The 19,463-nt window shown below is 39.6% G+C and overlaps 1 protein-coding gene across 13 annotated transcripts in view; it reads left to right on the top strand.

Moving 5' to 3' along the window:
* PCNT (pericentrin) overlaps positions 1 to 19,463 on the top strand; it is a 78,683-nt gene that overhangs the window by 17,115 nt on the left and 42,105 nt on the right. For 7 of the 13 annotated variants that reach the window (XM_027666174.1, XM_027666177.1, XM_027666173.1 and 4 more), the window contains exons 11-27: positions 366 to 424; positions 598 to 772; positions 1,372 to 1,508; positions 2,007 to 2,118; positions 3,081 to 3,113; positions 5,141 to 5,405; positions 5,679 to 5,754; positions 6,297 to 6,513; positions 7,314 to 7,552; positions 8,544 to 9,019; positions 10,251 to 10,827; positions 11,475 to 11,708; positions 13,509 to 13,673; positions 16,502 to 16,648; positions 17,233 to 17,384; positions 18,221 to 18,432; positions 18,887 to 19,113. In XM_027666174.1, coding sequence (XP_027521975.1) covers positions 366 to 424; positions 598 to 772; positions 1,372 to 1,508; positions 2,007 to 2,118; positions 3,081 to 3,113; positions 5,141 to 5,405; positions 5,679 to 5,754; positions 6,297 to 6,513; positions 7,314 to 7,552; positions 8,544 to 9,019; positions 10,251 to 10,827; positions 11,475 to 11,708; positions 13,509 to 13,673; positions 16,502 to 16,648; positions 17,233 to 17,384; positions 18,221 to 18,432; positions 18,887 to 19,113 — 3,503 coding nt within the window. The remainder of the gene's footprint in view (positions 1 to 365; positions 425 to 597; positions 773 to 1,371; positions 1,509 to 2,006; positions 2,119 to 3,080; positions 3,114 to 5,140; positions 5,406 to 5,678; positions 5,755 to 6,296; positions 6,514 to 7,313; positions 7,553 to 8,543; positions 9,020 to 10,250; positions 10,828 to 11,474; positions 11,709 to 13,508; positions 13,674 to 16,501; positions 16,649 to 17,232; positions 17,385 to 18,220; positions 18,433 to 18,886; positions 19,114 to 19,463) is intronic. The other 6 variants (XM_027666180.1, XM_027666178.1, XM_027666167.1 and 3 more) reach the window with 3 other exon arrangements.

Genomic DNA, 19,463 nt, shown 5'->3' with positions numbered 1-19,463 from the left:
GATCGTAGTGATGTACAGGGAAACGCTAAAATGGCATCATTGAATTCCTATCTTTAGGATTTTATTTTCTTTTAGTAACATGTTCTCTGTAGAGCTAAGCAGGCTTTGCTAAATAAACTGAACTTTACCTTCTGAATTGTCTTTGCAGCTGTAACGGCTAGATGCTTGTTTTCTAAAATGAAAGTAAATTACTGGGATATAACAGAACAGCAGGTTTGGATAGAACCCAGCACCTTACCCTGCTGTGTGCCTGCCTATTTAAGTCCTTGAATCTGATGCTGAAAATTGTAATCTCATCGTATTTCTACTTATCATTTAATCATAACATTTTATGTAAATTTATTAATAAATATTTTATTTCACAGTTGACCAGAGAAAGAAAATAGAATTGGAAATGGAAGAGGCACGTCTCCAGGCATTAGAGGTACAAATTCTGTTCTTCCTACAAGAAACAGTAAAGCTACTTTCAGAAAACAAGAGCTGGTACAAGTCCCATATCTGCTACACATTTATTGTAAAGGGCAAATAAATGGAGAAAAAAAAAAGTAATAATTTATGAAACATGTTTACTTTAATAATGTTGTCTTACTCTTTTAGATCCTCAAAAGAGCCTGGGAATTAGAGTCTGACACACGTTTAAAAAACACGTGTGAAGAGCTATGTGAAAAACATCAGACCGAGATGATGGAACTGCAGAAATCTCTGGAAATGGATTTAGAAAAAGTCAGAGCAGAGCTGGGGCTTCTTTCTGTGGTAAATGAACAGTCTAAAAGTAAGTACCGTGGTCTGGAAAGCAGTTGTTTTACTGAACAGTGGCACAGTCGAGTGTTTTGCAACATGTATAAAAGCAAATACAAGATATATGCTTGTACTGTTACTTAAAAGCTGGGACGGTGGCATGACTGTCTAGAAAACAGGTTGTAAATGAAAAATTTTTTAAAACCGAGGTAGCATTGTTGTATTTTGACTTCCACAGAATATGACGTAGAAACATATTAAAGGGAGGTGCTGTTTTGCTTCCCGTCAAAAACCAGTTTTGACAGTTTCTGGATTAATCAATATTCTGATTAATATTAATAGAAGCTTCTTCTAACAAAAAATCATGTTTGGATTGTGAATAGTTAAAACTCAATGGAACAAAAGTTTCGAAAACTGACTGTCTCTCGACCAACAGTGTGGGATGCAGAGAACTAGAAAACACCGCGTGGAAATGTTTGACCTTCAAATACTTTGCTATTGAAGTATTTCTGTGATTCCCTGTAAGCTAACATGCAGGCTAGAGACATACACGTGTATTTTTGTTGCACAAAAGCTGGACAGGTTATTCATTAACCAGGATGATGGAGTAACAGAACTCATTTTTAATTTTAGTAAAATGTATAGAACTGGAGAGGCAACACCAGTTAGCCATTACAAAATTACAAGAACAACTGCAGGCTGAACATAACCATGTCCTAGAAGAGATGAAGATGAAAAGCCTAGAAAAAGAACAGAATCTTCAGAAGGAGGTAAATTACATTTCTTTAGTTGTTTAGAGTGGTTGAGTACTCTGCATAACAAAAACTAGACCATATACATATCATTTGGGTGACCTGCTTGTATTTAGGGATGTTACTGAAAAACCAAAATGCGTCTCATGAAGCATAGGAGTTCAAAAGCTCTGGAATGCAATTGCCTTTGGGCCATTAGGTGCTGTCTCTTCCTCTGTATTTATATGCTTAATTTTCTCATTCTTGTGTTGTGTTTTTATCTAGCTAACACTTTATTTTTTGCCAGTGAAGATAAATATAGCATCAGAAACAAATTCCTCCCTCTCAGAGGAGTGGGTGTAATAGTTAAGTACTACTGAGTATGTGATACTGTCAGGAGCTGAGAGCCTGGTTGTCACTATGTGTTTCCACTATGTGTTTCCACACCTATTTCTGTTGCATATAAAATAAGCAATTAGAACAGAATTGTTTAAAAAGCTGTGGTTTGTTGTTTTTTTTTTAACATGTTTTCTGTAGCTGAACCAACTTCAGGTCAAGCATGAACAACTCCAGGCTCAGTCACAAGAAGAAATCCGGCAGCTTTGGTCTCAGCTCGACAGTACCCGAGCGAACCGACAGGAGCTAAGTGGTATGTTCAAAACTGACACATTTGATCTTTTGCCTCTTCTCCACACAGAAGTACACATTATTGACACAAAATTCTTCTAAGTATGTACCAGAAACACACAGATAGACCACAGTGTCGGTGGGTTGTACCCCAGTGGTCTGTTTCTGGAGTGAGAGGTGAGTCAGTGCCAGATGACAGGTTCTGCATTGTCAAAAAGCATGGTGTGACTGTGGGGAAAAGCTTGCTCCTGTGGTTTTCCTTTCCCTTCCCACTCCCTTCCTGCACACTGTAAAAGTCTTTAGTGAAAACCAAATATTTTTCATTGGAATGTCAAATTAGGTATAATGTAGTTAAAAACTGGAGAAGATCTGGTCAGTGCAATAACATGCTCCTATTTGTATTTGTTTCAAGATCTAGGTGTATTAAATAAAACCACCGGTTTTGCAGTGTAGTGATTGGAGGTGACAGGTTTTTGCTTGAAATGAAGATGAACATGTCTCACATATGTGTGCACAAGGAGATATGTAATACATGAAAGAAGAACTTTTAGAAAAATAAGAGACCTAGAGACCATGAGTTAACCTTGACTCTGCCTCTGTTCACCTTGTGTTGAGACTGTGACATGAGGTTCTTGACTTCTGCTGGGGTAGTTAAAACAGAAGGCACACGTAATGTGCTTCAAATACAATTTCAGATTTTCTGAATAATATAACTAAATTGCTTTTGAAGTATATTAGGGTTTTGTGAGGTTATTGTTTGTTTGTTTGGGTCATACATTAAAAGAATTTCTATCTAGCCAGGCTTGACTATTTCATAACTTTATTTTGATATTACAGAATTATAGCACATAGCACTTTATAGTATTTACTGGAATATTTCTTCTCTGTAGCCCTAATCTTTAACCTTTCAAATGTCTTTCCATGTTTCTAATCACTCACATTCCCATTCTTTGGACGCTTTCTGTTTCTTCATCTTACTTGAAGATGGTGAGACCAGAATGCAGGCCTGTGGTCCAGGTGAGGATCTCTCTTTTGGTGTGTGAGATCTTAGTGTTTGTTTTGCTCTGCTGTTCTTCACTTGAGTGATCATTTGACAATGCATTTGGATTGATGGGAGACTCCTGGTGGTGGATTCAAATCATAGCAGCTGGATCATGGATTACTGCTCTGATGTAAGAATGACATGTCAGTTCAAAGTTGTTAAACACTTTTATGGGGGGTTAATTTTGTACCAGTAGACTTTGCTGATTAGGCAAAACCTACCCACGGCAGATTGGACTTCCTTTACCTATCTCATTGATGGTGTTACCAGTCCCTCCTTGTCACTTGATTTCCGCTTCCACCGGTCCCTGTGCCTGGCAACTGCTCCCTTTGGAAGCAGGCCTGAGCCATGGACTTGCTTCATGGAATCGTGGAGTCATGGAGAGGTTTGTGTTGGAAGGGACCTTAAAGATCTTCTCATTCCAACCCCTTGCCGTGGGCAGAGACACCTTCCACTAGACCAGGTTGCTCAGGTCCAACCTGACCTTGAACACTTATTTCTTCTCTTACTCTTTCTATTTGAATGTTCATTGTGAGAATTTTTTCCTTCCAAGTGTGCATTTTCCGGCTTGCTACAAGAAAAAACACAGTGTGACAGTCAACTGTGTTGCTCCTGGATGACATCCTCTGTTTCTATTTGTAAAATTTCTCTTTTTGTGTAATATAAGCAGCTGCTTTTCTCCAAGCAAGTTCTTTCTTTTCAAAGAATTAAACCAAGTTCTTTCTGCCTGAAATACAGTTCCCTCTTCAGCTGATTCTTTGGGGATTCAACTAACTGTAGTTATTTGGAAAGTTGAGCTATCTGGAAAACTCTTCTTCATGGTTTTTGTCCTTTTTTTTTTCCCCCCACCTTTTAACTTTCTGGTATGTTACTGCTGCTTTAATACAGAAGGTGGGGAAGAAAGCTCTCAGAGGGCTGTTGAATAGGCTGCAGTGCTGACCATTGTCCTCGCTCCCTGGAAGGAGGGCAGCTTGCTGAACCAGCCTTTGATAGCTGCTTTCTGCTGCATTCCTGTTTTGTTGGATGGTTCTTCTTAATTCAGTGAGTTCAGCTTCTGTTTGTGCACACGATGAGCATTACTTCACCATTAGTGAAGTAATCCAGAATTGATTTTATTATTTTTATTTCTCGTGATTTTTGTTTTTCTGCTTAGTTTGTGCTAAAGTTTGTTCTGTTTGGGTAGTTTTGTCTGGAGCAAATTAAATGACTTTGACTAATTCACTGCTTCTCGGTGCTACAACAAGCAGGTGTGAAGTTTAAGCAATAGTGCAGGGCTCTGCATGTTACTAGACTAGAGCTGCAGGAAACGAGGAGGACTAGCAGTCTGCTGATAATTTTGATTCTCATCATGAGGATGGTTTCTCTGAATGCGGTGTAAATGAGAATGTGACTTCAGAGGAAGGAATGTTTTGTCTTTCAGAAGTTCATTTTCTTACGTAGCTTGTGGGATAACTTTTTGCTGCTGTCTAAGTTTCCTGGTTCCAGCCAGGACAGAATTATTTTTTTCAGTAGCTGTGAGGGGGCAGAGCCTGGAGGTTATTCTGGAGGCTGTGAGGTTATTCTGTACCACATCAGGTCATTGCTGTGGGCAGGGGGAAGGGACTCTCTGGCTTCTGAGAAGAAGGACGTGGTGGAAGGGGGAAGCTGCCCACCATTTGTTAATGGTGGACCCCAGGTCCACCATGAACATGTTTTCCATGTGAATCATCCTCTCCTTTGTACACTTTTGTTATTAATATTGTTGCTGTTACTGTTAGTTTTCTTACCTCATTGCTGTTTCCAGCAAATTGTTCTGATCTCAACCCATGATCTTACCCCTTTTGTGCCTCCCATTGGAGAGGGAGGAGAGGGGAGCAGCTCATGGTCTTTTTAATGGGAGTACTAAATTGGGGGATACCATTCCTAAACCACAACATTCAGCAACTAAATCTGACCTTTACAGAATTACTTAGCCTAAAGATACATGTTCTTAGTGCTTGTGTTGGTTTTGCCTCCATTCCAGAGCTAAAAGAGCAGCTCCTGGCTCGTGCATCACAGGTAAAGGAAATAGAGCGTTTGAAACAAGAGTTTGAACAGCAGCGTCAGCAAAGAAACAATGAGCATGAAGCTCAGCTGGTACAACTGAGGCTTTATTTTGAGGAGAAGTTAAGAGTTGCTGAAGAAAACTACAGAGAAGAATTGACTTTGTTGCATCAGAGACTGCAAGAACTGAAGGACTATTCACTATCGGAGTTGGAAATGAGTCAAGATCAAGCAGGGGACATCAGGTGGTCTATTCTTTTTCCTTTCATCTCATGCAATGACAGCATGCTTCCATTTTATTTTTTTTAATACTAAAGAGGATATTAGCCTCTACACATTCTGAGATTGAGCATTAGGTAGTTAGAAACGTAGTGATGGGATGTGATGAGGGCCCAACCCTGAGCAGTTGTTGTAGTTGCGTTTTCCCTACTTTCGGTAGTACACTGTAAGTCATCAGGTTAATTTAACTCAATTCATGACATGTTACAATCTTAAAAACTTTAAAACCCTTTTCTCAGTTCTTCTGTCACAGTTTTTGAAGATACTGCTGACAAAGAGAGAAGAGTTGCACTTGATCAGCTAAATCAGCATCAGGTAGGATTTTGATATGCTGAAAGTTCTGTTGTTCATTATATGACCTGTGTGAACATAGATGTCTAATTCCTTGCTCTTACAAAGAGTTAATTAATTTCAGACGTTTAGTAAGGCTTAATTATTTTTGACAAGTATATTTTATTGACTTAAAATAGTTCTCAGCCCAGCAGGACAGATCAAACAGTGTTCTGTAATTTTATGTGTTTTATGTGCTTTTTGGCTTATCCTGTAACGAGTAAGGAACTCATCTACAAAGCTCTTCTACACAAGTGCAGAATTGTTGTTTCTCTTCTCTATAGTCCTGGTAGTAACTGTGCCTTTCTTTGCTGTCTGTTCTCTTCAGACCAGGATGCTAGCTCGGTCCCCCTTTCATTTATGCACCTATTTTCGTACGCCTTGTTGTAATTTAAGATCTTGACATCTTTGCTCAATTTGTTTCAAGTTGACTAAGTTTCAAAAAGGAATTTTCCTTCCTCTCATTGGCAGATTTCTTTCATGGTTTCTTGAAAGCTAAAGATCTCTTCCTAACCCTTTACTTGTAGGAAGAACTTGCCTGTCTGCAGCAACAGCTTAAAGAACAACACAGGCATGAATTAGATTCCTTAAGATCCTCCCTTGCACTTCAGTATAAAGAGGACCTGATGAAAATGCAGATGGATCTGTCAGATAAATGCATGACAGAAATTGAGGCAATGAAGAGAAAGCATTGTTTAGAACTTGAGCAACTCCGTGCCCAGCTTTCAGAAGAACATTTTAAAGGTAGGATGGTCTGATAGAGTGGGAAGGAAAATGGTAAGCTGCTTGTGTGGCTTATGTTTTTCTTTGAACAGATTTATCTGTTTAAATTTGTTATTATCGAGCACTTATGGGCATGTTGAGTTGTACTTCCAAAGATGTGGTGATCTGAAGTTGTTTATTCTGTAGTAAAAACTACTAAAACTGTAAAAGGATCAGCTTTCCATTTTTGATGCCTAGAAGGGCACTGTTACACAAACACTTGGATTTAAAATCCATAACTTACGGTTAGCTAATTAACACATATTGTTATAACTATAATTCAACTGTATGTTGGTTGAAAGGATCAGTACAGTTTTTTAATTCGCAGTTATCTTTATTTATTTTTAATAGTAGACAGTATGTCAAAACTGCTTAAATTAGAACGTTTAGAGATTGTCCTGTCTAATTTTTGGGGAAATACTTTATGTAAATAGTATGTACAAAAGAGGAGATGAAACTTCCATAAATCTGCTGTTACACTACCCAAAAAGAAAGTCAACTCCTGTGGCTGTTGCAAATAAGGAGGGAGGACCAGCCACAGGATTTATGATTGTTCTGTGTGTGTTGATACTGATAAATTCCATAGGTGGTGATATAATAGAACAGAGTATAAAATCATCCTGATATGGGATTCTTGTTGTCCTGTAGTTAGCCTGGGTAAAGCTGACAATATGCAGCTTTATTTCTGTGCATTAACAGGATCTGTTAAAATAAAATAAATTCCAGAATGTCATTTCATTGTCTGGTTTGGGTTTTTATTTTACTTTTTTTTTTCTTTCCAGAGATCACCAAACTGCGTCTCCAGAGTGCTCATGATGCAGCATGTCAGGTTGAAATGGAGGTGGCTGAGCGAGTGTCTGTGCTGGAGGAGGAGCACAAAGCCAAGCTCTCTCTCCTCAGCTCTGAGAAACAGCGTATTGCAGAGCTTTCAGAGGAAATAAAGCACTTAAAGGAAGAGATTGTAAAGCAGAAAGATTTTTCTGAGCAGAATGAGAAGCATCTGAAAGAAGAAATGGAAAAGGTTAATTTGTGTTACAGAACTGTTTGGCGTAGATTTGGGCAAGCTCGGATCTGTAGGGAGGGCCAAGGGAGGCAGAGGCAACACTTGCCTTTAAATGTCCCTGGGTTAGGGACAGTGGCTTCAGCTTTAAATGGACTTGCCTGGATACACACAAATGTTGGAATACAAGTCTGTTTTGGTGTAGCTCTTGTACCTTCCTGTTCAAAGTCTTAGAGTTGAGAGAATCCTACGTAGTACCGTCCCTCTTACCGGTTAAATCAGCTGTCCCATCTGAGGATAACCTTAAACTGGATGTTAATTAGTTGTTTAATTTGTTGCAGTATTTGAATGCTAATGAGAATTAGATAGATTAAGCTCTTATTTCTCAAGTCTTCTTCTCCTCCCTTTTTAAAAAGAGATGGATAAGTGTATCCTTTTCCAGACTTAAAAAATGATGAAGAAAACCAGAGAAAGTCTTTTTTTTTTTTTTTTGCCTTCTTTCATTGAACAATCATTTGCTCAGAAGCTTTGGCTTCTGTTTTTATGCTACATGCTTTTTATGTGGCTTTTGTGTTATGTCCAAGAACTGCCCTTGTCATGAACTTGGACACTACATGGAAAATACCACTGGAATGTAGAAGGAGAAGTTTAAAAGAGAATTTTATTCATACCCAATATAAATACCTAAGGTACCCATAACTGTATAAGTTGAATTCCTGAAAAGAAGATAAGTGACCTCAAGAGAAAACAATGTAGAGTACCATATTAATGCTAGAATTTTGCCTTAGTTTTTTCTTATCTTCCTTACCCCAATTATTTCTCAAAAATGCATTCAATTTAATGCATGTCAATTCATAAATTGCCATTTCAGCCTTACTTTTATTAGGAAGGGTTACTTCACTACAAGAATTGAATCTCTCCAGGACTTTAAATGCGTGAGAATGTTCACTTCATGCACTTCAGTTTGGTTTTGGTGTTTTATTAATTTTTTTTTTAATAACTGCATTCACAGGTAAAATACGAAATTGGTGAGGATCACAAGAATAAGTTAAGAGAAGCCAGAGAAGAAGTCCAGAAAATAGAGACTATGTACAAAGAAAAAGAGAAGAAATGGCAATGCGAAAGTGAGGCCCAGAGAATCCAAGCAGAAGAGAAGTTATCACTGCTGCGCGTCGAGCTGCAAAACAGAGCAGAATCTGAGAAGCAGAGTTTGCAAAAAGAGTTTGGTCTTCGTGAAGCTGAAATGAATCAACTTCGAGATCACCAAGCTGCCAGAATTCTGGAACTGGAGAAGCTGGTGAAGGAGCAGCAAAACAACTTGCAGCAGCTGGAGGACAGCCTTGCGAGTGCGCAGGCTGCGCAGAAAGCCCAGCAGCAGCACGAGGCTGACCTGCAGGCAGCCAAAGCCCTCATGGCAAAGGAAATGGAAAAGGCCACACTGTGTCTGCAGGAAGAATGTGCACTGAAACTTATGGAAGCACAAAACAAGTAAGTCCAGAGTGTGTGAGCAGTTTCCCTTACCGGTTCACTCGTTGTTACGGTTACTTTTTCTTATTTTAAACTTAATGAGTGGTAGTGGTGTAGATTTGTCACTTGATGGCACTAACTAACTTACATATGTAAGGCTTGCTGTCCCAAGGAACAGGAATGCTGTCTATTATGGCTTGCTCTATAATTTTGCTTTATGTAAATGCATTTCATCTAGTCTAGCAGAGAAAACATAGTCAAGTTCTACCTGTTAAGAGTACAACACACAGCTGAAAATCATATACCAGGCTTTGAAGACAGGAAGTGTGACAGGACATATAAGTAGAAAAATTCTCTAAATATTTTCAAACAATTCAAATGAATTTGAGCAAGCTTTTTGTGGTGAATGAAGCTTGTACTAACTACTGAATGCTGAGGTTGATATGGCCCCCTCTGGTATTCTTTAGTTCTGGTTAGATGTGAAGGCTGGAATTGCTGGTTTTCTTCCCTTTCCTGCACCTGTTTTGTAAAGTGTATTACAGAAAATATTCAAGCAACCACATGTTTGTATCTGCATGCATTGCTTCAAATATATCCCTTCTTTCCTCCCCAAACACATGCTCACAGAACAAGATTGGAGAAATAATGACAGTAAGAAAACACTGAGAGCAGAAACTTAACTTTTAAATAATTGATTGCTCTTTAGTTATTGGTGTCTGCATCCAGAAATACCATAGTTACTGATTACAGCAAGTGGCAGCACTTTGGACAGTTAATTTTCTGCATCAAACTTTGAGCAGACCTCAGAGAGATGAGTTTGGAGGAGCCCCCACGTATCCCACATAATGCTTCCATGGTGGTTTTATGTCTGTCTTTAGCAGAAGTTTTTAGAGGTGTTTGTTATGCTGGTGCCTTGAAGGCAACATATTTGAGAGGTAGCAATGTATATACCATGTCCTAGATGCTCTCATGTGACAGTGTTTTAGTTTTAGTAAGTTAATAGGGGTCCCTCGAGCAATAACCAGGTACTACCAAGTGACATTGCAGAAACCTTTAATTATGTGGCTATGAAATCGTTGTTGTGGCTTGCTTTGAATTTAGTTCTGTATTTGAGCATAAAGGAAAACTTGTGGAGGCAAAGTAGGATCTATTTATTTTCCTTTGATCTTTATTTATTACTTCAATTATTAAAAAAAACCCCAAGCAGTGCCTTTTTGACAATAGTTTCTTAACTTTCTTGGAAATAATACAGGTTTATGGAGGAACACAAAGCTACGACTCAGAAATTCACAACTGAGCAAGAGATTCTTCTCCAAGAGCTGAAAAAGAAACATGTGTATGAGCTGGAACTCCAAAGTCAGCACCTACAGGAGAAGCATAAGCAGCAAATTTTGTCTCTGACAGCTGATTTTCAAACAAAACACCAAGCTGAAATTGAGACTCTTAAATCTACACTGGAAAGTAAACAGCAGATTCAGCTTGAAGGTTGTGTTGCTGAACTACAGACAAAGCATCAGGCCCAAATTGATGAACTGGAGGCTAAGCACTTATCAAATCTGGATTCCTTGGAGTCGTCCTATCTGTCTGAAATTCAGAATATAAGAGATGAACATAGTCAGGCTTTGGAGAAGCTACAACTGCAGCACATGGAACAGCTCCAAGAACAGGATAAACTGCATCAAGCACACCTGGTCCAGGAGATTGAGATGCTGAAATTAAAGCATGCTGAAGAACTTCAGCTTTCCCAGAATAATTTGAAAATTGAGCTAGCTACTGTTCATATGGAAAAGCTTAAAGCCATGGCTGTTGAAGCAGAAGAAGCTCATAAGGTGAGTCAGAAAGAAAACCTGGCATAGAAGGTGAAATTTCGTGGTACATTGTGTGGGATCACCTTTTCCCTAGTTCTCAGGGTACGTTTCTATGCCCTCTTTGTGCTAGCACTGACACTTGTGTGTGGCCACATTGAGAGCTGAAATAGGAAACTCCAGCTGAAAATTAAGCTAATCTGTTGCCTCCTGCCCCAAATGCTCACTCTAATGAGTTTTGTATCTCAATGTGTGGAAAAGGTACAAATGAGGTAAATCTTTCAGCAGAATTCAGACCCGAAAGTCTCCATTTTGTGGTTCAGAGTTTCTCTCTCTGACAGAGTTACCGTTTAATTCTTCAGAAGGTGATTAGAAAAAAATAAATGTAATCTTGGAGGTTAATCCACATCTCTAGGAATCTAAAGATCCTCCCTAATAAGTAAGGGATTTACAAAACTTTTAGTAGACAAGAAAAATAAACCCATTTAAATGCTGTAAAGGGTATGTATATGTATGTGTGCTCATCATTCACAAGGCAGTATTGTTCCTGTTTACTTAGAAAAGCTTTGATACAGGAGGAGAAGCGGGACATGTGTTGTACAAAGAGGTTGCAAAGATATTTGTAATGATTTCTTTCCCCCCCTCCCCTTTTTTAATTAATGCTTACACAGGATGATTTGAACATAGCTCTTCAAAATCAAAGGCAGTTGCTGGAAGAAGAAAAATGTCTGGCTCTGGATCTGTTGCGTGAGGAAGTATTGCATATGGAGGAAAAGCACAGAAAGGCACTCCAAGAGCTTCAGGATCTTCATGAGGCAGAAATTAGGAAACATAAGGAGGAATACTCCAGGGAGCTGGAAGAAGAACTGGGGAAACTAAAAGCACAGCATGAACATGAGCAAGAGGTCAGAATGTCGCTAATACCTAAAACCAAAATAATCCATGCTTTATCTTAAATTAAATTCAGGTTTTATTAACCTGAGAAATAAGATGCTTCTGGGGGTTTTTTAATAGTGCCAGTAGATATAAAGAGACAAATTTAACATTTTTAGGCCTTGCTTTATCTGAAAGGACTTAAGGGAATTTGTATGTGTGTATTAGACTTATTTTTTTTTTTTTTTAAATTAAACCCGTGTTTGCAGTACTCTCTTTATGGGACTGGGCTGAGCTTGCTTTCTTTTGAGATCCTGTCATATTTAATTCAAAATTTTAAAGCTGCCATTTTGATTTAAAACTAGGGACCCCTGGTGGTCTAGTGGTTAGGATGCAACACTCTCACCACCGCAGCCTGGGTTCGATTCCCGGTCAGGGAACTCCTCCGGGCAGATGGAGCTCATCAGCCCTGTAAGGCCATCCATCTAAGAGGAGGTCACTCTAAACAAACCTATGTCCTGAGGACCTCGCTGCCACCGTCCGAGCTCGCTCGGCCCCGGCAGATGAACCTTAGGATTAAAGGGTGGGCTCAGTTCAGCGCACACTGTGTCTCACCAAAAAAATCCACTGCGCAGGCTCGAAGGGTAAAGACCTTTCCCAATTTTTCGTTCATGAAGACTGACCATGATGGAGTAGGGAATAATTTAGGTCATTAACCATTTGTGGAAAGCAACTGCTTTTTAAGTAAAAATTCTTTGCTAACATTTATTTCTTCTAACACTGATTTCTTCTTTTCTTAGAGAAATTATAGTAGGTACTACTTTTCCAAATGTGATTTCTCAGTGAGGTTGAGAAATATTCCTATTTGCTCTTAAAGCTTTGCCATTTCTTCTTGTTAGGAATGTTTATGTATAAGCTTGATGTTTACTTTGATACTGAATGCTAAAAAGATTGATTATCACGCTAAGTTCTCTTTAAGCATCAAAATGGAATTAAGATCTTCTGTTCATTCAGTCTGACTTCTGTGCATGCAAGCAGCCATGAGTGATGAAGACTTTTCACTTTCCTGTGTTATATGTTACATTCATGTAGTAGGCAAAGTCACAAAGAAAATGAGCTTTATCCAGCTATAACCACGAAAAATATGTTAAAATACAATTAACTTTGGCTTTTTCACTTACTAATTTGAAAGTTGGATAGTGTTCCAAATAACTCTCAAATCACTTTTGGAAGAATAGATTGCCTAGGAAGGTAGTTTTGTTAGTTTTCTGGGAGGTTCTAATGGTTGCTCAGTCTTTAAGTTCTTCATCCTAGAAAGAGGATTTATGACCATTCTGATGACTACTTCTTAGAATAATAAGCAAAAAACCCCAAATGAATGAAAAAATCCTCAAACCTTTCTCTGTTGTATCTCATAGGATAATTGCATTAAATATAGCTGTGTACTGTTTGTTCCCATTTGAACAAGAGAAATCACTTCTTAACAAAATATGCTCTCCCTGTGTTTCTCTCCTCCTCTTTCCTCCTTATTTCTTTGAATTTCTCTTGGGGAAGTATCTGTTGGAAAGAATAAGGAATACTTTATTAGTCTGATCTGATATTCTTGTGAATACAGGGTTGATACCTAATGCCTAGTTGCTTCTTATCTATTTTTATCAGCTTTCTTTTTTCTGTACTCAGCATGATGATAGAAAGAAGCCCTGTATGACCTTGAGGATTGTGAACATGCTTTTAAGAATTTGGTTGAGCTTGATGGGTTTAGTTTGGTTTTATTTTTTCCCTAATTCTAATACTATGGTCTAAAATACTTTATATTCCTTACTTGTCTACAGCTGTATGCTTCTGCATCGGCCTCTGAAGTAGAATCTGTGAGGAAAGCTCTTCTGGCGCAGTTTGAGGAGGTAAAATTGAAGCAGCAGCTTCAGTTCCAGGAGGAGATTGAGCTGTTGAAGTGTCAGTCAGAAGTGCTGCTGGAACAGCAGATTGCACAGCTGAAGGTAGGCTCTGGTGAAAATGCACTTCTGAATATGCACTGGGAGAGTGTTCTGCTGAAAAAGACCAACTGGTGTAAATTTCTGTTCTTCAGTGTCTAAAATGACGCTGAGTTAAATCTTTTCCTTGCTTCATTATGTTAGAACTAGAAAGGTAGCATTGGAAATAAAGTAGTGTGATGTGAGCAGTTGTATTTACTACAGGGTTATTTTCAGGTTCTGAATTGGATATGAAATGGTGTCCTTCAAACAAAACCAAAAAATCAGTGGAAAATATTTGCTCTAAGCAACATTCCTTGTGTACATGTTCCATTTGTCATTTGAGACATTTTCTTCTTGGTGTCTGCAGAGACTTTGCCCTTGGCCTGTCATCCTGTGTCTACTGTACTCTTGTGTGTTTGGCAAAAACATATTCAGTGTTATCTAAGCTTTTACTAAGTCTGTGATGACAGTGAGCTCTTTATGTGTGAGATATTTGTTGTTGTTAATCTCTGCTTTCACGGATTCATCATTTGAGTTCTAAACTTCCATCATGATAAGCATCTTCAAGATGTTTCCTGCCTCTGACCTCTGTGTAGTCCTGACCATTCTTTGACTTCCCTCTGTCTGGTGCAGCTCTCTTTTGAAACAGAGGACACAAGCACGTCCTGAAAAACTGCTGCAGGTGTATTTGACATTGCTGTCCTCAGCTGAACCCCAGCCTTCAGCTCACAGAAGCTGGGACCAGACTGAGTGTTATGCAGATACTCCAGAAGTGGTCCCTGCTTTTCTCTCTCTCATGCTGCCCTAATTAGCATTCGGGACACCAGAAACCTCACTTTTTGTTGAAGTTTTGCCAGGACTAATTCTCCTGCTGGTTCAACTGTCTATGGATTCCCCCCACATGAGCTTAATGACTGGTGTTTTGTGTCAGAAGAGACTGGCTGGATCTATCTGGAATGTCAGGCTGAGCTGCATTGTGTGCTGATACATATTTTTACAAGTCCTCCCCTGCCCACTACCCTGTGCTCATTTATGCAGTTGTCTTCATGCCAGCCAGTTTCCTTCTTTCCTTCCCTCTGCCTTACCTAGCAGATTTCTAGTATTCAGAATTCCCCTCTATGGTCTGATATACTTTAAGTGGATCTGAGAATAACAGGCAGGCTGTTTCAGAGACTGTCTGCAAATTCAGTGTTCTAGGTCAAGGAAAGTCCTCCTACTCCTTTGTGTCAGTTCACTTTTTACCTTCTTAACTGCTAAGTACAGTGCAAGGACTGGCTCAGTCTTCTGCAAAGGATCAGGTGACTACATGTGCTCTGCTCTGAAGTCTTATTTCTTGCTCTGGGAAATAACTGTTTTCTTGACTTACCAGTGTAAGAAATAGTTGGCTATCACCTTGGAATGCATTGGTGTTCATAGACAAAATTGCCAGAGTTTTTTTTATACTGTGATCATTTCCCAATTCTGGTATTGCAGAAACAATCACTAATCCGGGTTCCTTTTAGCCTCTTAGCTCAGCCTCTTCAGCATGTTCAGAGAAGGGCAAAGGAGGTGGGGAAGGGTCTGGATCACAAGTCCTCTGAGGATTGGCTGGAGGTGTTCAGCCTGGAGAAAAGGAGGGTTGGGGGGACCTTCTCACTCCCTACAACTCCCTGAGAGGAACGTGTAGACAGGAGGTGGAGATCAGCCTCTTCTCCCAGGTAACAAGTGACAGGACCAGGGGAAATGGCCTCAAGTTGCACCAGGGGAGAATTAGATTGGGTATAAAGGAAAATTTCTTCACTGAAAGAGTGGTCAGGCATTGGAACAGGCTGCCCAGGGCAGTGTGGAATCATCATTCCTGGAAATGTTCAAAAAAAGCATGGATGTGGTACTTAGAGACTTGGTTTAGTGGTGGGCTTGGGAGTGCTGGGTTAATGGTTGCATTTTGTGATCTTGGAGTGCTTTTCCAACCGAAAGTATTCTATGATTCTGTTTGGAAAGGGATAGCAGGACCTTGTTTCACCTCCCCTATTTGCTGATGCAGGAGTGGGCAATGTCTAATAATCCCTGCCTTCAGAGTGCTTTCACAGAATCATGTAGGTTTGAAAAGACCTCCAAGATAATTTGAGTCTACTCTGTGCCTGATCCCCACCTTGTCAACTCAGAGGACTGAGTGCCACATCCAATTGTTCTTAAACGCCTCCAGGAATGGGGACTCCATCACTAACGTGGGCAGTCCCTTCTGTGAAAGCCTGAAAACCCTTTCTGTGAAGAAATTGCTCCTGATGTCCAACCTGAACATCCCCTAGTACAGCTTGAGGCCGTTTCTTCTTGTCCTGTCCCTTGTTCCCTGGGAGCAGATCCTGACCCCACCTGACTACAACCTCCTTTCAGGTACTCGAAGAGGATGACAAGGTCTCCCCTGAGCCTCCTCTTCTCCAGGCTAAACACCCCCAGCTCTCTCAGCTGCTCCTCACAGGACTTACCCTCCAGACCCTTCCCCAGCTCCGTTGCTCTTCTCTGGACTTGCACCTCAATGTCTTTTTTGTAGTGAGGGACCCAGAACTGGACAGAGGACTCAAGGCGCAGCCTCAGCAATGCTGAGTACAGAGGGATAATCACTGCCCTGGTTCTGCTGGCCACACTGTTCTTGATTTTGATCATGATTTGAGCATGATTTTGTTGACTGGGGGTGTTGACTGTGTAAGTCACTGCTGGTTAATCCAGGAGGTAAAGTGTGTACTTCTGAAGAGTACAAAAAAAGTAGGGGGTATATTTGATTGGGATTTTTCTGGGAGGATTGTGGTAGTGTTTGTGGTTTTGGGGGTTTTCTTTTCTCTCTCTGTAAATCAAAGTGTATGTGATTTCTACAGGATGAATTTGAAGCTGAAAAAAAGGCATCACTACATGACAAGGAGCAGATGTTGATTCAGGAGAGAGAGAAGGCACAGGCTGCTCACCAAAAGGAGCAAGAGATGTTATCAGTCCAGCTGCAGGAAAAGACAGCAGTAATTATCCAGGTGTGTGGAAAATATCTTAAACCTAGATTTTAAATGTGCTTTTGGGGTTGGTTTTTTTAACACAGTGATCTCTTCCTTCTTAAGGTGTATATTGAAGGACTGCATGTATAATTCTTGTGGTATATTAAACTGTTTTGTTGGACCTTCCTGTTTAGGGGAAAAAACAGGAGTAACACTTGAGAATTTCCCAACTGGCAATGCATTATTGATTCCAACTCTTCTTGCAGGATTTGATGAGGTGTCAGAAGGTTGGCACTGGAGCAGAATGCTTTTCTTTCCTTTCAGTTTCCTCCCCAATAGATATTTTGACTTATTTGTTTTTGTTTACTTATGAGACAGAGTTTCTAACAAAATGCCACTAATTTGTTTGGCAGCAAAATCTGGAAGTAGGGGGTGGGTATATACATACATACATGTATTTTTATTTTTATATGCATACATTTTAATTGGATAAAGGTGTCATCTGAGCATACTAATATGAGGAGATAAGTAATTTTTCCAGAAACTTGTTTTCAGGTAGGGTTTATAAAACAAAGTTTAGGCAAAATGATAGACTTTGTTGCATTGTCACTGCATTTCCACAGCTGGAGAAGAAAGTGGAGTCTTTAAAGCATGAAATAGAGGAGACCAACTCTGAACTGGAGACACTCCTTCAGCAGCAGGACAGGGAAAACCAAGAAGGAGGGAATTTGGTAGCCTTGTTGAGATCTGATATTGAGCAATCCAAGGAGGAAAGGTTTGTTCAGCTTTGGTTACATAATGTTTACTGCTTGGGGTTTTTTTGTTTGCTTGTTTTCTCACTTCTCATAAAGAAATCAATAATCAGGCAAAATTAAGCCAGCTCAAATTAATAGTTTAGGATGATATGCTAGTTTTATTTGCAAATTTTTTCAAGTTTTTTTAAAATTACCAACCTATCTGGCAAGGGGTTCTTTTCTTACTCTTTTTTGTGCAGTCTGGTGCTGATTTTGGCGTTTTGGGATTTCCACTGTCTCTCATCTTGGAAAAATCGAAGAAATGGAGAAAGCCTCTTGTTCACAAAACCTCTCAGTGCAATGTGGATTGTTTTGATGTGTCATGGGAATATGTGGATTGTTTTGATGTGTCATGGGAATATGTGGATTGGAGAAGCTGTCATGCTGAATAAGCTTTAAGAAGAATTCCCTCTCTCTCATCTTTAGGAAACTGGCTTACTGTTTTGCTTAAAACTAAAATGTTTTCATAAATACGATTTTTGTTGTCAGCTCTACCAGAGCACCCCTAGTTATTTTGATGTCACTGATACTATAGTAGTAGATGTATACTCCTTGCTGGTGCTTCCATGGATGTGGAAGACTCAGATGCTTGGGATTGCAGTATGATCTGCCTGTGGAGAAAACAAAGGTGTTTTGCTGAGCCAGCTCTTCGACAATTACCTGGGGTTTTTTGTGAGTCACCTGAATCATCTTTGCTGATAACTGTCAAACTATGGCAAAATACCCATTTTAGACTGTCAGCTTTTCAGTAGGTTCAGAGTGTCTTTCAAATCAAGTGCATGCAATTTTTGAAGTGTTGGATGTGCTTTTGTTCTAGGGAAAAACTGCGAGAATCTTATCAGCAGGTTTTGAAGTTGCTTATGGAACTGGTGAAGGCCACAATAGCTATTGAGGACCTTATCTGTAGCAAGATTGGTCTTTGCCTTGATGACAACCTGGCTTCTGGAGATTCTAGAGAAGCTCACACTATTGTGGAAGAAATGGGATTTATACAATATTTCAAAGCCAGAGAAAACCATCTAGAGAAAGGTGAGTCCAAATCTGCAAACCTGGATACATCAGCAACTCATGTTCTTGAAAACTGCCTTTTCCTTTCCTTTTGTATGGATGAAGTTAAGAGAGAGGATATCTCTTGTTGCAATGTTTCTGTGTCTTTCAAAGCTGCTCCACACTTAAGACAGTGCCTATCAATGTTGTCTCAATTTGGTTCTTTTAATAGTGCAACTACTAAAACGTTGTTGGAAAAGCCTGAGTGGATTATGGCCTTGGTGAATACGGAGTTTCAGGTCCTGATGTACAGAATAATAATCCCAAATGTTGTGAAAAACCCTGGTGATTTTTTGACATTGAGTTGTTGATGTGTCTGAGGTTTACCTTGTACATCTCCAGGACCAACCAAGATCACTGTCTGATGTCAGTTGTTATCTGAGTGACTGGTTTTGTTGCTAGCTGTCTTTTTTTTTGTGTGTGTGTTTTTAAACAGCTTGCTTGTTTTCAGTAGAGGAGCTGCTTGATGAAACTCTCACAGAACACAACCAGCTGTCTCCAGGGGCTGATGAGGGGTCTGAGTTGAGCCAATACTTATGTGAAAGTGTTTTTGCAAAGCCAGAATTGGCATGTGAAAATGAAGAAATGATACTGAAAATTTGTCATCGTTTACGCACTGCAGTGGAGAGACTTCTGGAACTGGTTACAGAGTCAACTAAACAAGTAAAGCTTTTTAATCTATATAGAGCAGCCTGGTCTAGTGGAAGGTTGTGCTGGTTTAAAGGTAAACCAGCAGGGGAAACAAACTCAACTCAGAAGAGAGATTATAAATCAGAATAACAATTTAATAAAATAATACAATAAGTACGATTATACAGACAAACAATTGGTTTTAACCCACAAAACCCAAGTGTATAACCCAGCACCTTGGGGCATGAACAGAGTGGTGTTCTTTGGGCCCCCGGAGTCCAAAGTAAAAGGAGAGGGAAAAAACCTGTTGGTGAGAGTGCTGTTGCAGTCTGGTCAAAAGTGGTGGTTGCAGTCTGGTCAAAAGTGGTGGTTGCAGTCTGGTC

Source organism: Corapipo altera, unplaced genomic scaffold (assembly GCF_003945725.1).
Source record: "Corapipo altera isolate COAL_440 unplaced genomic scaffold, ASM394572v1 81, whole genome shotgun sequence".
In the NCBI taxonomy this organism is placed as follows: Eukaryota; Metazoa; Chordata; class Aves; order Passeriformes; family Pipridae; genus Corapipo; species Corapipo altera.
The sequence above is the reverse complement of the archived record's forward strand: the minus strand, read 5'-3'. Positions and strand labels throughout refer to the sequence as shown.